Here is a 19,112-nt window from a genome sequence, read left to right on the forward strand (position 1 = left end):
GCCAGTGTTCTGTGCTTACATCTCTGCTGCATCTATGGGTTTTATATTAAAGCCATATCACTTTCTCATAAGAGAGGCCACAAACTGATAATTATACACAATTTTATTTCCCTTCTAACAAAATATAAACTAAAATCACTATATTGTTGAACTTCAATAAAAGGTATGTCAAATGTGGTCTGCCTTAGTGACGTTCTTGGTCATGTATAAATGATTGGCTTCACTCAGGCTGACCATAACCAAAAGAAATGTTGTAAATGCAGCCAAATACTCCAGACAAAACACAATCCATATACATTAAGATTGACTAACAAACTATAGGACTGCAAAAAACGTGTTGAATGCAGAATTGTTGCATGTGGGCACTAAAGGCTGAGCTCAGAAGAGGAGAAGCATGCAGAGCCCACACTGACAGTAGTAATTGTAGAGAAGTGTGTGAGAGGAGGGGAAACAGCCACTTTACAGAGCACTTACCCGCAGCTATCGGCGATTTCCTCTCATCCAGGAGCTGAATGGCTGTGCTGGCCAAGACTACGCTCTTGTTTTCAGATCCTACGCAGCACAGAGTTCAGATTAGACCACTGTCACTTATTATGTAACAGCCCAAACAGGTTTAATTAGAATATATATATCTCAAACTTTTGTCTGCTTCTGATTCAGAGAACTTATTCATCAGGACTAAACATAGATAAAAGCGTGTTCAAAGCTTTCACTGCATGTTCTCATTAAAACACGATCTTAAAGCAAAGTCTAGATTTTGAGGGTGTTTTACATCCCATGTAGCAGATTTTGATGTTTTGCCAAGAGGAGACGTTGTGTAATCTGGTTTAGATGTTTCTCATGATTTGTTAGTTGCTCTAATGGAACCCCAAGGCCAAGTAAGATGAGTGCTCACTATTTTGGAAAGGATGATTTTTGTAGGTGCTTCAGTCTATTGTATGCTGCCTTTTTGTGAGATATTTTTGAGTTCCGGCCAAGCGGATATGAAAAGAACCGTAGCTGTAAGTGCAATTTCTAAAAGCACAGACTAGAATTCAAACTAGAGGAAGAGCTGGTAGTAATGCCAAGTCAATGTTTAGTCAATGAGAATTATGTGCAGATATTTCCATATTTCTGAACTTTAAACCTACAATTTAAAAAAAAAAACTGACCAGTAAATGGGAGAGAGTAGACAAACGTTCCGGGAACTTGCTCCGCGGCTCTTTTGTACCAAAGAGGAAAGTGATCTGCGTTAAACACTCCTTCTTTGTCCTCAGCTGTCAGGAAGTCTCTTAAAGCACAAGCGAAATTAAAGTCAGTTGTATGATTTTGAATATGGAGTAAATCTCTGATGATATGTCTGCTTACTGGTTAGTGAGCTCATCGGGAACTACAAACAAGTTGATCCTAGAAAGCCCAGTTCTTGTGCCCAAGTATGCTATCTCCACACCTTTGTCGGAATTCCTGTAAGGGAAGTTTTTTGGTTGCAAGATTGTTATTTTTATCTAACATGAAAACAACAAGAAAAGAAAAAAAATGAACTGGGACATACTCAGACTTATTCAAAACTAAGCTGGTCCAGTAGGCTTCCAGAGGGGCAGTGACCACAGCATCAAACAAGACTTCCTGGATTAGCTCTTTGTCACCTAACCAGACAATAACACATGAGTTAGTAAATCCTTAAAACATAACTATGATCTGCCCACGTATTTAAAAACAAGAATGCAGACTTACACTTGAGCTGTGGTTCGTGTCCACTCAGGTAAAGTTTAATTGCTTCTATTTGGGACAGGTAGCGGTGGTCTGGGTGCTCGTCTGTGTTGCAGTATGTCCTGTTTGATAAAAGAAGTGTAAAATGAGAATGAAATAGTCAAAGAGGTTAAGATTAAGATGGTTTATGTGTATAATAATAATAATAATAATAATAATAATAATAATAATAATAATAATAATAATAATAATAATAATAATACATTTTATTTTTAATGCACTCTTCATTTCATAGAATCTCAGAGTGCTACAATAAAACAAGAACTTTAAACCAATACTAAATGCTAAATGCTAAAAAACATCAACAGTAAGCTTTTCTAAAATAAAAAGGTCAGAAATTATAGATAAATTAGAAACGATAATGAACATATGATAAGGATGATCAAGGTAGAGCTTTTAGGGCACAAGTCTTGACCAGAGAAAGAAGAAAAGCTGGGTATTAAAGGGGGCATATTATATGAAATAGACTTTTATGGGTTTTTATCCAGGATATAACTTGTTCATTAACTTACACAAAGTTGTATTTTGATTTTTTTGTGTATATTTGATTATTCCTGTATTGTCCTGCATTTGTGGCTTGAGAACATTCCCGTTTTCACCCACCCACTACCTCCACCCTCTGCTCTAGACTTACCTGCAATTATTCCAAACATTCAGATCCCAGTTGAAAAATGGCACATACATATTTTGCAATTAAAAAAAAAAAAAAAAATGAAATGAAAATCAGCTGCTTGTTTTGGTGAAACGCCACTACTCTGAGCGATGCAAAATACTAAAATTAAAGAGAAAATTCGTTTAAGTTATTACCATTCATCAGCTAGTGCCACATCTGGATGCTCCAAGTCGTGAAGACCTGTCGAAAAAGAACATATCTGAATTTCATATCTCAGACGACATAAGCATATGCACTCCATTTGAACTTATATTATTATATGGTGGTAGGCATCCACACCTCACATGCACAGAGGGTTAAACACAGACAGAAATTTGTAGTGAAAAATGTGTTTTTTGAATGATTGTGACAGCTCTGATTAGATCAGGAAAAGCCAAGTCATGCTTCGAGGGCTTTTTCTGATAGACATACTTAAAGAAACACACAGACAGACCACACCATGAATATTAACATGCATGAGGCTAGACAAGAAAATAGACACAGGCATATACAGACTACACTGTCAGACGACCCTAAAGCCACTAAAGAAATATTTAACTTCCTGTCTAATTGTGGTTTGAAAGCTAATTACTACATTAGTCAAAAGGCAGGGCAGAATAATAAAATAAACCAAACTTGTATGAGTGGATAGGTCTACAGTGTATGTGTGTTTGTTCAAGTCAGTTACAGTGACCCACAAAGCTGAAGAGGGTCAGAGGTCACATCAACCAGCTGTAAATGGGAACTTCATTTGTAGTCAAGTGGGTTTATAGTTACAGTAAACTAGTCCCTTTTAATCTTGCCTGTACAGCTCCATTTCCTCATCTGGTTTAAGTTGAGGCTAGCTCTTTAAGGTTAATGATTTTTGTGTGTTGTCCCTGATCACGTTTATAAATTCAAAAGTCTGACTATTTAATCAGGTATGATAATTAAATCAAACTTATTTTTAGGTATCATTTGTGAGCAGCAACAGTTCTGTTAATTTAAAGATTGGATTACATTTGTATGGACTATTCACTGCTAACACATAACATAATTAGATCGCATGTTATCATTTATTGTTTTGAAAATGCTATGTAGCTTGTGGGCTGAGCCTTGTATAAGCTTTTACTGCTAACTGTAAAAAGGGCTTGACTAGGACCCAGGAGACATCGCAAAATTACTCAAACATGTATGGATGGCATATAAAACCTCTTCAGGCATGCTTTTAATGAGGGAAGAACGTTATAGCATTTTGCATAATATCCCCTTTTTAAACATCATTAAATCATGTCGATGATATTCATGATTAATTTATTTTTTTATTTTATGTATTATTATTTATAAATAAAATCTGTGAGCAGTACAAACATCTGACCCAGTTAAAATGTTACATATAATCAGTGATAATACATATATCTACAGTTGCCTTACATTACGATGGCTATTATGTTGCTGTCATGTGTTATATGAGGTTAACGTAAAAGGTTATTAATTACAGACTGTGGTGAAAGTGACATGTAGCTGACATAGAAACAAGAGACACAGATGAACAAATAATCAACTATTTCACAATATTAAAACAGCAAAGTACTTTACCTTCTTCTATTGTGACATTCCCTCGGAAAAAGAACTTCCCATGACCTCTGGAAAGAGCCACTCCTAGACTAGAGATGAAGACATTTACTTTAAACGTTTTTAGATCAAATATCACATCTGCTGCATTTGTATGCATAAATATCCTTACCTGAAGGGAGTCCCTTCTATATCTGTGTAGTAGTAATCATTATGTAAAACCAATACTCGTTTCTAAAAGAAGACCAAAACAATATTGTTAGATGCAAAAAGGATGTGACAATAGTGTTTTTTTGAATTCTTGCTGTGTGGCTCCATCTAGTGGTGAGAAAGGAAGCTTGTAAGACATTTTATTTTCATATGTAGTATATTTGTGGAAGATACCTGTTGTTTTTATTTTTTTATTTTTTTGTTATTGGAGACTTCATGTACTACTTTCCACAAGTAAAGCAAATGTATATGCAAAAGTATTTAATAATCACCCTGTGTCTAGTTCTGATTATGACACTTTTAAAAGTAATGCGTGAGCTGCTCTCTGCGCTCTGCCTCTGCCCTCTCCCTCTCCCTCTCCCTCTCTCTCATTCAACATGTGTGCAGGGGAGATAAGGGGCTCACATAGACAGATGCACACTCATTCATGCACCAGAAAACTAAATCAGAGACAAAATCCCAGCGTCTATCCCGTACAGTGCTGTGCCAAGTGTACCAGCATGTTGGCACACGGCATCCTCCCTAGTGACTATTTCCTCTATCATGCATTTCGAGGCATCACAAAACCCTTTATAAGGAGAACTCACCCCTTTGTCGATGCTCTTGGTCACCTCCATAGAGAAGGTCCCGGTCTTTCTGTTGACCATTGCATTTCTGAGCTACAAAACAAACAGGCTACATGTGAAGAGGTCACTTTGATGTTTTATTAACTTTTTATTTGGCTTTAATTCTGACCGTGTCATCTTTATCTTCCCACTCCACCTCTGACAGGTCCACACTGCTGTAGTTTGGCTTTCGGCGCTTCTTACCATCACCATACTGAAAACATATAACATTTTATATTATCAAGCATAATTAATAATAATGAATTACTAATTGATAATAATAGTATATGTAGGACAATTTCACTTTTAGCTACTGTTTCAACTTTCAATTCAAAAAGAAAATAGACTTTATAACTATACTGTAGAGGTATTTTTAGTCATAAGTACTACTAGTAAGTACAGTTTATCCATGAAAAAAGTGAGTCTAAAAATTTACTTTGTAGTAGTAAGGATATTTTTGGTTAAAGTAGTTTCAGTAAGTAAATATTCACTCAATCTTTTTTGTAAACAAGTAATGATTTTATTTTTATTTTTTTTTACTTTTTGTCAGGGGTCACTAAGGCTGCTCTTTGCTATCAGTAATCATCCCAGTCTCTTTGCTGTGTGCCATATTTTATCTTTGGAAAATTCTGCCCATGATTTTACATTAGTTTTAACACATCCTGCACAATCACCTGTTTCTGGCATTAAACAGGTCCCTCGCTCTGCTTCCCCAGCTCTCCCTTCATCCCTGCGAGAGCACTGACTGAGTACAATAGACTTAATCACACCATTCACTGCTTGAATCAGAGTCTATTCATGGCACAACACAGTCCTGGAACAGAGTTTGCTCTTTTACATAGAGCCACAAATCCAAACACACTCCAGGAAAATCTCAATATGAAAACATTTGTACCTGACCTAATACAGGCCAGAAGTGAATGAATACATCTGAACTGTGTCCTCAAGTGCACTAGATATGCAGCTAAATGTAATTTCCAATTTGGGGAGAGCTATCTTTGACTTAAGAGGCACAGAGCGTCATAATAGTTTAAGTAGCAACTGTAGTAAGATTAATAGTGATCGTAATAAAAGGAAATATGGCACTGTAGTAGGGTATAAAAGGAGATAAAAACAGTAATGATGTTAACTTGAGCTGTACTCACAAGTGGTCGTAGATCTGGGTGGGTGAGGATGTAGCCATTGTTGGTGATTGCAAAAGCATAGCCATGAATGCCCAGCTGAAAAACAAAGGGAACAAATGTAATGTGAAATGTAAAGACAGGACTGACAAAAGAACATGCCTAAGCATTTTGTATTGTTTTTATTATTATTATTGAAATTGGACTGTATTTTTAAATTGAAGATTTCAGACAATACTGACTTGATGTGTGATTTAAATGCCAGCCTTTTCTTATAAATGAGTTAATGTGAAAAAAGTTGTTGTTTTTTTTAATCCAGCATAACGCCTTTTCAGAAAATGTCATTCTTTTTAAAATATCAGTCATAGCTGTAATGTTAGACCAGCTGAGGACATACGATAAGCAATACAGGCAAATAGATGTTAAATGACTTTTCTATACACTACTTTCTAAGCATTATTATTATTATAAAATACACATTTCAGAAGCCCATAGACAGACAGTGTAATTTGTCTTGTCTTGCAGCTAAACATAATGAGTTATGAGTTTGTGACAGAGTGGAGTCAGGAGGTACCTTGTATTTGGGGATGGTCTTGAGCAGCTCTGACACAGGCACATCTGTTCCCACCACACCAAGCAGAATGCCCCTGTTCCTCTGAAAACACACACACGTACACATTATAAGTGACGACGACTGAAAAGTGACTTAGAATAACCGACTCATTTTAGTTTTCACTTACTGTTTCATTTTTGGTGCTGAACACTGGCATTGCTACAGTGGTCATCAGAACTGGACCTTGACCATCATCCAGCTAAGTCAAAATAACAATAATACGCAGTTGTTAAAAAGCAAACTAAAAGACACAAAAAAAAAGGTCATGGACAGACTCCGCACAATCATAAGCAAACAATTATGACCAGACGCCAGCATATCTAAAACTCAGCTCTTGTGGGTCTGTATCAAAAGTGGATCAAATCAGACAGGAACAATGGTGAACTGACAACAGGTAATGCACATGGAGAGTGGAAGCTGGTCCGTGTGGTACGAGAGACAAGCCACAGTAGTGACAGTGATTGAAGTTAAAGCTTAAACTCCAGATCCACAGGTACTTCAAAAACGCATTTACGCATTTACAGTATGTCAAAGTATGTAAGCATATCCAAGAGCAGAAATAAAATACAGATTGCTAGGCCTGTCACAGTAATTACTACATCGAGTTATGGTTCAGTGTATGAAAGGAACAATACATTTTCGGGTTCAATATGTATCATGGGGACTTTTTTAGCTATCAGCGTTAAATCTCCAGCAGAGGCCGATATTTAGTTTGGCCACTCGCTGCCTCCATATGTGTAAGGAGTACATGTATGAAGCTTTATTTAAACACTTTAGTCCAGAGAGGGAGCTGCAAAAATGTAACTACACTGCTCTCTTATCTAGTTTGTAGTAAAACAAGGTCATGGATGGGTTTGTACTAAATTTAAATGAGATGATTTGGGTAAAATAACCTAAATCAGCTCTACCAATATAAAAAATATTCATAAAAAAGTTAATTGGGACTATCTTGCTGTATTTTAATTGTATCAGTAGCATAAAATAGTGTCAGTATTATCGCTTATTGCAATATATCTCTGTAGCTTCAAAATGTGTCATCTCATTTTGCCTAAATATACACAGATTGACTAAATATAGGTATAATCTGTCTGTACATGATTTAAATGACTTCTAGTGCAGTGTAAACAGATTCCTCTCAGGCTTAACAGTAATGCTGCAGACACAAGTAACTCAGGAAACAGCAGAACTTCCACACAATGTTTTATTCATGTTTATTATTTCCCTAAAATGTGTTCAATCGCGGGCTTCTTTTGATCTGCTAGACTGTGCTTATCGAGGCAGTGAGTTCCCGTCTTCCCAAAGAGTGCAGAATAATTATGATATTTATCTTGGTAGTGGCTGTCGACTTGTGATTCTCATATCCATTAGACATGAAAGCTTGACAGTGTTGTGAAAATACAAGGAAGGTAAATAAAGTCAACACCTTGTCCTTAAATGTGATATCTAATCTGCTGTGTAAATGTCATTGCTGTATCCATTGTTGTGAATAAAGTTATGTAATTAAAGCGGAATGATTTATATGTGGCATTTAGGGGAAACAAACAATACAGCAATGTACTATGGCTGTGTCTCAAAACTATCTCTGTGATTTGACTATGTATTTGACCCAAAGTGCACTCACAACAGATTAACAGTACAAGTAATTTGCAGAAGTGTATGTAAAAAAATCATTCCATAATTCCTAATCTTACTGGGCAATTTCATATCAAATAAAAGTCAGAAGTAGCCTTAAGTTTTTTACAAGTAACAAGACAAAGTGATTAATAAGTTAATTTAAAGAAGTAAGTCAACTGTTTGTAGTTATTAACACATTATAAAGTATATGTAACATGTTGTATTTATGTGGACTTTGTGGACATATTTGAAGTGTTTTTTGGAGGTTTGGTGATTTTGCGCAAACTATATGTAATTTCCTCTATTCCGGTGCATTTTATGTGTAATATTTACTCAACTTACTTACAAAATAATCAATATTCTATCCAATTTTAGGCATGGGATTTGCTCAGACGAATAGTAAAAAATATAAATACAAAATTTCAATAGAATGAATACTCTTTGGTATGCTACAAACACTGTCAAATACAAACCCAAAAAATCTGTTCCTGAACTTTTTTTTTTTTCTCAATCAAAGTGCAAAGAGCTGCGTTGGAGGTTTTCAAGGGCTGCATGTGGTTCTTTAGAGTGTGGTTGCAGACCCTGGCCTACAGCATTCACCCACTCTCCCCCTCTGAGTTTTTCCCCACTCATCTCAATCCAATACCTTTACAATAATAATAATTCTAATGGAAACCACAAAAACCCTTTTCTGCCACCTTCCGATACAAAAACAAAAGGGTATCAGTGACCCGGGCGTAGATAGCGGGTAATAGCAAAGGCAAAAATAAAGACAAAGTATCTGAGATGAGAGAGAGAAAACACAGCAGCCCTAAATACAGTGGCTCTAATGTAACAATGGACGTCCTGCTGTTGGAGACTGGGATCGATCACAGGACACAAGAAACAAGCTAAAAATACGCACACTTCCAACCTCCATTCTGAGAGCTCATATATCAGGGGCCTGTTAATGTATAGACAATGGTTAATAGAGTTTCCAGTCACATCAAATACACAGGTCTCTACAGTAAGTAAGCATTAGATTATGGTTAGGAGAAAGGAAAACATGTTAGAAATTGACCTATTTTTCATTACTTATTCATTATATACTCTATAAAAAATATAAAAAATAAATATATAATTGTAGAATGTTCATTTGCCATACAGTGTGAACATATTATTTTAAATATATTTAATATAAATGGTAAAAGGTCACATTTATATAGCATTTTTCTATCGTCAATGCACTCAAAGTGCTTTACATCAAAGAACCACGCACCGATTTACACACACATTCATACACCAGCAGACACTGGGGGTGAGGCGGGTTAAGTGTCTTGCCCAAGATGGACTTGGACCACCAGCCTGTGGGTTAGTGGATCTGACTGCTCTAACAATGACGTTTAGAGTGGGATTCGAACCACCAACGTTCGGATCAGAGGGCGAGCTGCAGAGTACTATGTAATATTTCTGTGTACGCCATCTGCTTGTCTCCACAGGGATGACATTGCTTAGTCTAGAAGTTTAACAATAACACTGTGAGCTGACTTGTCTCTACGCAGATCTGACTTATAATGCAGCCTGGTGGTGTCAGCTGCGTCTTCTCTGAGATAGATTAAGATTAATTCATGGAGACAAGTAGGTGGCGTACAGCCAAAAAAGTTACATAGTGCACCTTAAAGTTCAAGGATCCCTTCTCCTTTTGCAGCCCTGAGACAATGAAGCAATTATTTGCTTTAATTATTTTTAATTATTAATTAATTTATTATTAATTATTATTTATCCAAATTTATTTGCACCATCTCACCAACTTCCAGTTCTATAAGTAAGGAAACACATTACAAAACATGATCATAGATAGTAATACACTAATAAGGAGGGTCATCATGTGTCATACCCAAGGGACCTGAAAATCTCTTCAAAACATACACTAGGAGACAGAGAGAGCAGGACTTCCTTGAACCCCAAGTGAAAGTCTTCAAACACGGCTCTTCTTACTCCCAAAGGGGCTGTCAGCATCTAGAGTTTGACTTATCACACATATAACCAGGGCAAACCTGCAGTGCAAGGTCAGAGGGATCTCCATAATCACTGCTCTGAGTCTCGTGCTGTGTCAGGAGTAAATCAGGACTTAGTCTCTTCCAGCTGCGGGAGGTCACAACTGGAACTACACTGATCCAGAGCACATCCGTTTATACACGATGATAACGGCTGGAATGAAAGAAATATCTGCTATGTTTTATTTGGTCTCACACTATTTGCACAATATGTGCATTAAACTTAAACGGTAACAGTTTGATCAGCATAAAAGCAGTAGCACAGATTTATTCAGTTATTTATTGTATTTCCAAGAGAGTCCCATTGAAATCTGAAGCCTCTATAGGCCATCTACACAAGCCCCAATAGGACAACTACACATACATTTAACCCAGCCCTATGCTATGGGGTGTAAACATGATTAATTATTCTTAAGTATGAACTAACTACCATTAAAAAAATATAAATAAATAAATAAAGGTAAATACAAGTAAAATCCTGTAAATACTATGCAACCATGGATTAAAGAGTATCCAACGCTGACCTGTGTTTCTCTATGACACAGAAGCCTCATATTCTGGTCTGTGGAAACAAATAATGTTCCAGGGTGTAAGAGGTGACCCTGGTATCCTTGGCGACCAGGTTAATGATGATGCGTGCGCCCTCCAGAGTCAGAACTCCTGTGGGGAACAGTAAGTCACCCCCAGTGAGGCTACAATCACATCATCCTATACAAAAGTCTACATACTTGCCCTGTAGCATTAAGGAACTACTCCATACATAATTAAAAATGCACGTTATGTTTTTACATTAGTTCATCACTACAACACACCTGGAATGCTAAATAAAATGGCTACAAATATTTAATCCTTTGTATTTGTTTTTAGTGTGCAATATTTGGTAGCTTTCCCACATGCAATTATAGTTTACAAAGACATAATTACTACAATCAAGGAGTAGCTAAATTGTAGTGTTTTTCAGGGTACAGTTTAAAATGATAGAAATTCTCTCTCTTTCAACATAAAAAAAAATAATGTTTTCAAGTATTGCCACTATCCTTTCTTTCTTGAGACCAGCTTGACTGAGCATCTTTGCCCCCCTCACCCCCCCGCCCCCCCACCTCCCTCACCCCTCTTTCCCCCTCACCCCTCACCCCTCTCCACACTCGCCTGCCTCTCGTCCTCCCTGAGCTCCAGTGTCAGTTTATCCGACAGAGTGGGAAACAAAGCCAAATGAGCCACAAGATGATGGATGAAGCTAGGGCCGGAGCATGGGCTGTAGGGGTGTGTGTGGTAAGTGTGTAAGTGTGTGTGCGACTGGTATAGGTGGATGACAAGTGCACCCAAATAAAAAAATAAACAAAAACTGGAGGAGGATAGAGCAGCGGTGTCATTGCAGAAAATACTATTAGCTCTGAACGAGGGAAGTAAAATGGATAAGATGAAGGGACCAGTTGGAAAAAAAAAAAAAAGCTACACATCCATAGACTGTATATATAAATGGACATAGCTAACCTGCTAGCCGCCGCTTTTCAAACAGGAAGCTATCATGGGTGCGCTTCCGGCTCCATCGACTCTGGCTGCAATTCACTTTACATTGAAAAACTGTCATCCCTCTCCCGTAACTGCTGCAGGCAGACTCATCATTTTAGTCTTAAAATGTTCATATTAACCCGCTCTACATGATCCTGGAGTTTAGATTGTTTCCGTAATTGAAGATATGAACATTAATAACAAACAAATCAGGTGTTTTCTTTCCCTGAGGTCACTCCCGCTAGTGCTAGCAACAGGTTTAATTTGACTGGAGCCGAACGCCATGGTTGACGTCACACTCACTTAGTCCACTTCTTTATACAGTCTATGTGCACATGACCAGAAAAAAGTGAGATGGTTGTTGCTTTGGATACTTGGTAACGTTGCTGCATATAATTTATACAGTAGGCTCATTACAAGCAATACAATGATTTGTATTTATATATTTTTTAAGTTAGCCTATACTGACTAATCCCTTGTGAATAAAATTATTGCAACTTTAATCATTTGCATATACAAAATATAGTGGTCATTATATATTATACTATACTATAAATGAATAAATGCTTTTTTCCATTACACCCACAGGAGAAGACCGACTCATGATTCTAGTGTGAAGTGTGATCTATCAGTTAATTTCTATCAAAGTTTTATTTCATAGCAATACGTCATCTGGGCTATAGTTGCCAAAAGGGACAGCTCTGTGCACCTCTGTGGGACACTCAGCACTTTTATGTTTATAGAGCCACTAATTCCAGTCCACATTTGGTTCATAAAACACGGCGAAATAAAATGGCAAAAACAATAAAAATGTATTGGAACAGTCCAACCCGTACATCATTATAGGCTATTACACATTATCACCCGGCAGCCGATTTTAAGGCAGAAAATGAATCCTGTCTTGCTTTCACACCAACATCCCGGGCAAAAGAGCCGACAAAACCTTGTATAGTTAGTGCCAGCTTTGACACACATCACCACAAATGAATGCATGTGACTGAATATGTACTGATAGATACAGGCGTGCAGATGAGGTCAATAGACTCATGTCACAATGTCCAGTAGCGCTCTTTACAGTTGATGTCAAAACAAAGCCAAACAGGTGTGCGTTAAAATAATAATTGGGGATACACGTTAAGATCTAAGTAATGTAATGACGGGGTTTTACTAGAGAAACGCATTTCTAGAGCTTCTTAAAAAAAAAAAAATCAATAAATCAATCATTGGCCACAAGGGTTAACTGATACATAGACTAATGTGTTCACAAAAAAGTCAACAGCCATGTGTTCTTGAAAGTAAACTTGCAAAAACTAACATAATATAGTTAGCTAGGACATGGAGCAAAAAAATAACAGGACGCAAAATATAACAGGACGCATAAAAATATAACAGGACGCAAAGCTACCCAATCATGCACATATATTACATGTTATGTATCTATTTTAACAACTGTGAAAAGCGCTAGTACAGGTACAATGGTTCTCAAACTTTTTTACAAGTGCTGTCTTAGATGAACAAAAATAGGGCTGAAAGGGAAGCTGACGATCAACTGAAATAAAGACAGGAAAATGCAATAGTAATGTATTTCTTGAGGGCCAGGCTACATCAGGAATACAACTGGGCATGAATGTGGAAAAAAAGCATTGCTAAACCAAGACTAAACCCAGACCTAAACACTTCTAAAACAAGTGGCCAAACATCATACAAGAAGCAAATCAGTCTGTTGTATGCTTAAACACAAGTACAAGTATGAGAAACATCTGTCTCTACCTGAAGTGAACAATAGAGTACCACCAGCACATCCACGTGATACTCACCCCATAGTTTGAGAACCACTATACCAGAATATGGCTCAGTCACACAAAATACCAAAATGAGTTGGTGTAATTTAGTTCACCAAGTTATGTTGTGAGAGCATGTGTAACACACACATGCACACAAATGAACAATCCAGGTCCCAAACACACCACAGCTATAACCTCAAAACTTCAGTTTACCTTTTGGGCTTGAGGAAGCTATAAAGGGCACATTAAAAGGAGAAAAGGGGTCAATGTGGGAGTGGAGGCTAAAGTGGCACTTCTACTTTGTTTAGTTCACAGGTGTTAACTTTGATGGTAGGCTGTAAAACCAGTTAACGAAAAAAGGTGTTATGTGATAGGTGGATTGAAAGGACTGTGCTCTTAAAGTAGTGGATAGACCTAGTGAAAGTGGTCTTGTGTGGATAGCTCAGAGCTCTACTGTTTTTGTCACCTTGAATTTGTAGAGTGCTTTCTCTCAGTTTACAGACAATCATGATCAAATTGGCTGCACTTCTTCTATTACCAAACACAAATACGTGTAATGGGACCATTGTTATGAGTAAAAATGCTATGAGTAAAGGTCAATACAATTCTGGACAGGACATGAAAACTCAAATATATGTTCCTTATGTGTGTAATTGCACTATTGTTCTCAATATGAAGCTGGACAGGACGTGAAAACTGAAATATATGTTCCTTGAATGTATAATGGGGGTCTGAGATACAGAGCAATGACTGTGTATGTTTGTCCTGATACAAGGCTAAAACACACACTAGCGGCTCATTGGCTTAATGGCTCCATCTGGTGCACACTCACATTCACACTTTAACATCGCAAGACAATTAAATGACACACATTGTCAGCCTTCTGTTTTTGTTTCCAATGCTACCTCTGCCTGGATAACACAAATTAATACAATGGTCAAATACAAAAAAAGAATAATTTTGTATACATTTTAACTTTGATGCACATGGGACCTAGATTGTACAACTTGTATCCCAAAAAATGTAATGATCTAAGGCTGTGCAATTAAATGAATTTTAATCTGTGCAAATAATTGAATTTCAATCTAATCCATTGTTTCAAATTGTCAGTGATAATTTTGAGGCTTCTTGACTGACAGGTCTACAGCCAAACCTCTTGTCAGTTAACACACATTCTTTGGAGCAGAGTTCAGACTTTGGAGCAATATTTTTGGGATTAAATGGCACTGATTAAAAGTCAGTAGAGGGTCAGTTTAAAAAAAAAAATTGAATTAAAAATCGCAATGATCCATACAAGGATTTTTTTTCTCATATTGAGCCCTACCAGCCCTGCAATGCTCTAACCAGATTTAGTTATTTATAGAATGATAAATCTTTCAAACATCCAATATATCAAAAATAAATGCATTCAGCTGCATAAAAAAAAAAAACATCAAATGGACTAATGATGCTAGTATAAATGTGTGCAGTGCAGTGTCTCATGTGAAATAGAGGGGCGGTGTCCACTCACAGTGCTGTCGATGTAGGCCTCGGTCCAAACGGTGTCATGTTCTCTGTCAATCACTTTTGGTCGGCTCAGGACATGTAAATACTCCATCACATTCTCCTGGACATCGGCTAGTGTAGAGATCTGAGTGAAGTAGCCTGAAAGTGTAAGAAAGAAACATACAAATGTAAGTAAATTATACTTAATTATAATTTTTTGAATGCCTCAGGTTGATGGGTCCTGTCTCTATGGATATGTTAATGCTTTGCCTGGAATGTTCCACAGTATAGTATTAAACTCATCAGTCTTGCATATATTCCATTATAGGTGTTTATTTCACTCAGAAATACCTTTAAAACTCTGGCCTGGTAATGTTACCTGCTTGTCTCCATGTGGATATTCTAGTGTAACGCCTAATGTAAAATATTTTTAGCAAACAGTAACATCTCCATGGAGAAAAACAGGTGGCACACCCATAGACAGTATAAAGAAGTGTACTAAGGGAATGTGACGTCACCCATAGCGTTCGGCTTCAGTCAAATGAAGCTCGTCGGGGCTAGCAGTTATAGGGGCAAATTTAAAGCCAAGTACCATATTAGGACTTCCAACTGCGGGTATTATAGAAACCAAAGAGCCAATCTGGAGCAAAGCTGTTGAAGGTAAGACCCCTTCCCGTCCACAATGCAGGTTTGGCAACGGGTGGGCACTTACCAAGGCTGTCAATTAAACATGTTGCCGATGCTAGCGGGAATGAACTCGGGGAAAGACGGCAGCTGATTTGCCTGTTATTCTTGTTCATTTCATTTCAAGTTACAGACAATAGCAAAATAAAAATACCTGGATCATGTAGAGCGGGTTAATATGGACATTTTAAGACCAAAATGATGAGCCTGACAGCAGACAGTTTTCTAATGTAAAGTGAATTGGACACAGAACCGATGGAAATCAGAAGCGTCCCCCTGATTACTTCCTATTTGGAATGTAGTGGCTGGCAGGTTAGCTATGTCCATTCATATATGCAGTCCATGAGCATACTTCTAAAAAAGTTACATCGTGCGACTTTAAGGGAAAATCCTAATAGCGTATGCAAAGGCCTAATTTATTTTGGTCTGCATTCTCAACATGGTAACATCAAATTTAACCAAACTGAACATATATCATTGTATAGAAACTACATCTGGTGGAGGAAATTAGCCTTATGAAGTGAACAGACCGCTGGATACATGTGTGAGTAATAGCTGAAGAATTGCCTGCAGTGATGTACCAGTGAGAGCAAAGCAGCATGGGATTGTGAATGGCCAAGTGGTATGTAAATGTAATGGGACAGACAGAGTTAAACCGAATGTGGCACCATTAGCCATGATGGTAATGCGTTATTATCATGCTAATGTACCAGAGCATGAAGGGGATATACAGTTATCTCAGCAGGAGAATCCAGAATAACATTAAGACTGAAAGAGGACACGAGGAGACATAGAGGAAAGCACTTGTTTTCAGTCATCCACAAAAACAGCAAACTGCCACCATCACCACCAGGCAGCCAAGGAGAAAAGCATCACCACAAGAAAGACATTCAGGGTCATCCTCCGTTTCCTCATCCCTCCCTCCTTACTGCTCTTCGCTTCTTTCCTATGACCTTTACTATACAGGAGGAGGCACACATATGTAGGTTTCGACAAGAGGCAATGATCCATGTAATGCTAATCTGATTTATAGTAGTAGGCTATGTTAACATTAATGCCCGATTTTTCTCTCTGTTGACGTAGAAAATAAAAATCCTACTTTAAAATAAATTAAAAAAAACATTCGAAATTATTGTCATCTGGCCTCAAAGACGCACTTCTGAATGACCTTTACCGTCACAGGCAACAAAATGACATCATAAACCGACTTTGTCTCAGGAAGCCAGCTACATCTGTGTTGAGGCGTATCGTCCATCATCGAGAGGACTGAGGAATAAGTGCTCCCCCTGGAGGCCTGGGGGTGTCCTTGGGGCCAGGTGAGATGAGTGGGACCAGATAAAAAACGTGTGTGCTACCAGCCTTTGGTGACATGCTACACCTGTGGTACATACTGAACAGGGCAAGCACAAACAGGCAGGCTATAGATTCTACAAGAACCTTGAGCTGATGGAAAAAATATATTTTGAGAGACAAGAGCAGTTTTTCAAGGTTGGTTCATTCTAAAACCACAAGTGAAATCGACTAGGGTCAGCGGGGATCACACACCTCCTTAGGTAAAGTGTCAAACCTTGAATGGAAAAAAACTGCAAGTCTGAAAAGTGTATTGACATCTAAAGATTTGGTGGTTCTTTAAACTTTTTTCTGTACATGCATTCAGTCTTAAGATACAACACTGCAGGTCTACACAAAGAGCTTCTTACAGACAGCCTCGACCACACATGCAGAGGGTGTAAAGTACTGTTCACTTTACTCTAAGGCTTAGAGGAAAATACACTGTGACACGGTGGTGTGTGGAACCGGTGCCAGCTGCCTCCTGTCAGACCCATGTGTTCAAACTAAGGAGCACAGACAAACACATGTCTTTGGATGAATATGTACACAGAGGCAGAGCCAACCAAACAACAAAGCAATACAAAGTGGAAAATCCTATACTGAAAGGCACAAGACATGCATATATCAAGAATGTTTACCACAGTGTATAACATGTTAATATCAGAATAAACTTAAACAATTACAAAAGAAATGATCATATCTTAATTCCACATTTAAACCAGTATTTTAAGTTGTGATAATTATGGTGTAGTTGATAGAACTTTCATTCCACATAATCTAAATATGACTTATTATTTCATATCCAACCTTTATTAGCGCATGCCATCCATTTGAGATTATCAGCGAAGGCGGACTCTCGACCAATCAGGTAAGGGAATATCCGGACCTATGGAGAGATAGCTCACGTCAGTCATTTTAATCGCGTTTGGATAGTGCCAACAGCCCCTCCGTATACAGCAGATAACAGTGTCAGAGGAAATACACATTATCTGGGACTGATTAGCCGCTCTTTTCTCTTTATTTAACAGGCAATTATAGACTATGTTCAAGTTTCAGAATTAGAATGAATTGTGAATCACGGAACAGATTTATCAACTAATCCCAAATAAAAAAATAACAGATATGGGTATGAAAGATGATAAAAGTTTCAAAAATCACCAAGTAAAATAAATAAAAAAGTTGAAGAAATAAATATTTGTGAAAAGAAATCTTTAGAACCATTTCAGACTGGTTGGTGCCAAAGCCATCTTGCCCTGCAGTGTTGAGTTGGCTTTAACAGCAGGTGTGTCTGGCAGGTGAGTGCACGTGTGTGTGTTTGGAGCAAGTTGCCAGATTGGACCAGATGTAAGCCTCTGGGGGCACAGCTGCCATTGCTACGATGCCTCCATTTTTCACTGCCTCCCCTCATCCTGACAGCACGGCTGGTACATTTCTGGAATCAGGTTTTGCTTTGTGTGTACAGAGTACAGTACCATACAAGTTTTTGTGAGATGTAAAATGCTACAGTAAACATACATGGTTCTTCTTAGAATTATAACTATTTCAGAAGTTGTTAGAGTGAGTTGTCTCCATTTCCTCCAGTGCTCTCCACCGTCTTATCAGAAGAGTTCATCTTGTCCTCATTCACAATATCCATAAACCTTTTTGGTCTTCTACCAAATTTCCAGCCTGGTAACTCTCAGTTAATCATATTATATTATCCATAGATTTTTTTCTTATGTTTAAACACAGAATTTTTTAAATATTTGAATCAAATAAAAAAGAGCATGTTTACAAATCCAATCACAAAGGGACCCAAAATTAGGATAAATTTCCACTAACTCATAATTTTTGGAGTAATCATTTAGTGTCACAAAACTAATACAGAATACGCCTTTAGCTGACACAGAATAAACCACAGGCAGCTAATCCCAGCCTCTCATTCTCTCAGAGACAGTGTGGTGCCATTGTCAGATGTAATGAGTTAGACAGTGAATAAGAACATGTGTCAAACTGCCATTCACAAGCAGCTACCACCACCGGCAACATTATGGTGTCTCTCCTGATTCATTGCAAGATTTGAACCAATATTGCCAAAAATCTATGCCACGAATATACTCATGGGATTGTAACCAAATTAAGAATTTTAACTGTGTTCTAATTGTCAAATTGTGTCCCAGAA

General features: G+C 37.6%; 1 protein-coding gene across 2 annotated transcripts in view; it reads right to left on the reverse strand.

Moving 5' to 3' along the window:
- Window positions 1-19,112, reverse strand: part of cacna2d3a (calcium channel, voltage-dependent, alpha 2/delta subunit 3a) — a 110,685-nt gene that overhangs the window by 20,768 nt on the left and 70,805 nt on the right. The window contains exons 10-23 of one of the 2 annotated variants that reach the window (XM_055222960.1): window positions 17,759-17,837; window positions 14,961-15,094; window positions 6,632-6,703; window positions 6,466-6,546; window positions 5,916-5,990; window positions 4,901-4,984; window positions 4,753-4,824; window positions 4,128-4,189; window positions 3,980-4,047; window positions 2,557-2,602; window positions 1,714-1,811; window positions 1,532-1,625; window positions 1,348-1,443; window positions 1,152-1,270 (exon numbers count right to left, since the gene is read on the reverse strand). In XM_055222960.1, the coding sequence (XP_055078935.1) occupies window positions 1,152-1,270; window positions 1,348-1,443; window positions 1,532-1,625; window positions 1,714-1,811; window positions 2,557-2,602; window positions 3,980-4,047; window positions 4,128-4,189; window positions 4,753-4,824; window positions 4,901-4,984; window positions 5,916-5,990; window positions 6,466-6,546; window positions 6,632-6,703; window positions 14,961-15,094; window positions 17,759-17,837 (1,180 nt within the window). Of the gene's footprint in view, window positions 1-474; window positions 553-1,151; window positions 1,271-1,347; window positions 1,444-1,531; window positions 1,626-1,713; window positions 1,812-2,556; window positions 2,603-3,979; window positions 4,048-4,127; window positions 4,190-4,752; window positions 4,825-4,900; window positions 4,985-5,915; window positions 5,991-6,465; window positions 6,547-6,631; window positions 6,704-14,960; window positions 15,095-17,758; window positions 17,838-19,112 lie in introns of both variants that reach the window. The other variant, XM_055222961.1, reaches the window with a different exon arrangement.

The sequence above is a fragment of the Periophthalmus magnuspinnatus genome, chromosome 7 (genome assembly GCF_009829125.3).
Source record: "Periophthalmus magnuspinnatus isolate fPerMag1 chromosome 7, fPerMag1.2.pri, whole genome shotgun sequence".
NCBI lineage: Eukaryota > Metazoa > Chordata > Actinopteri > Gobiiformes > Gobiidae > Periophthalmus > Periophthalmus magnuspinnatus.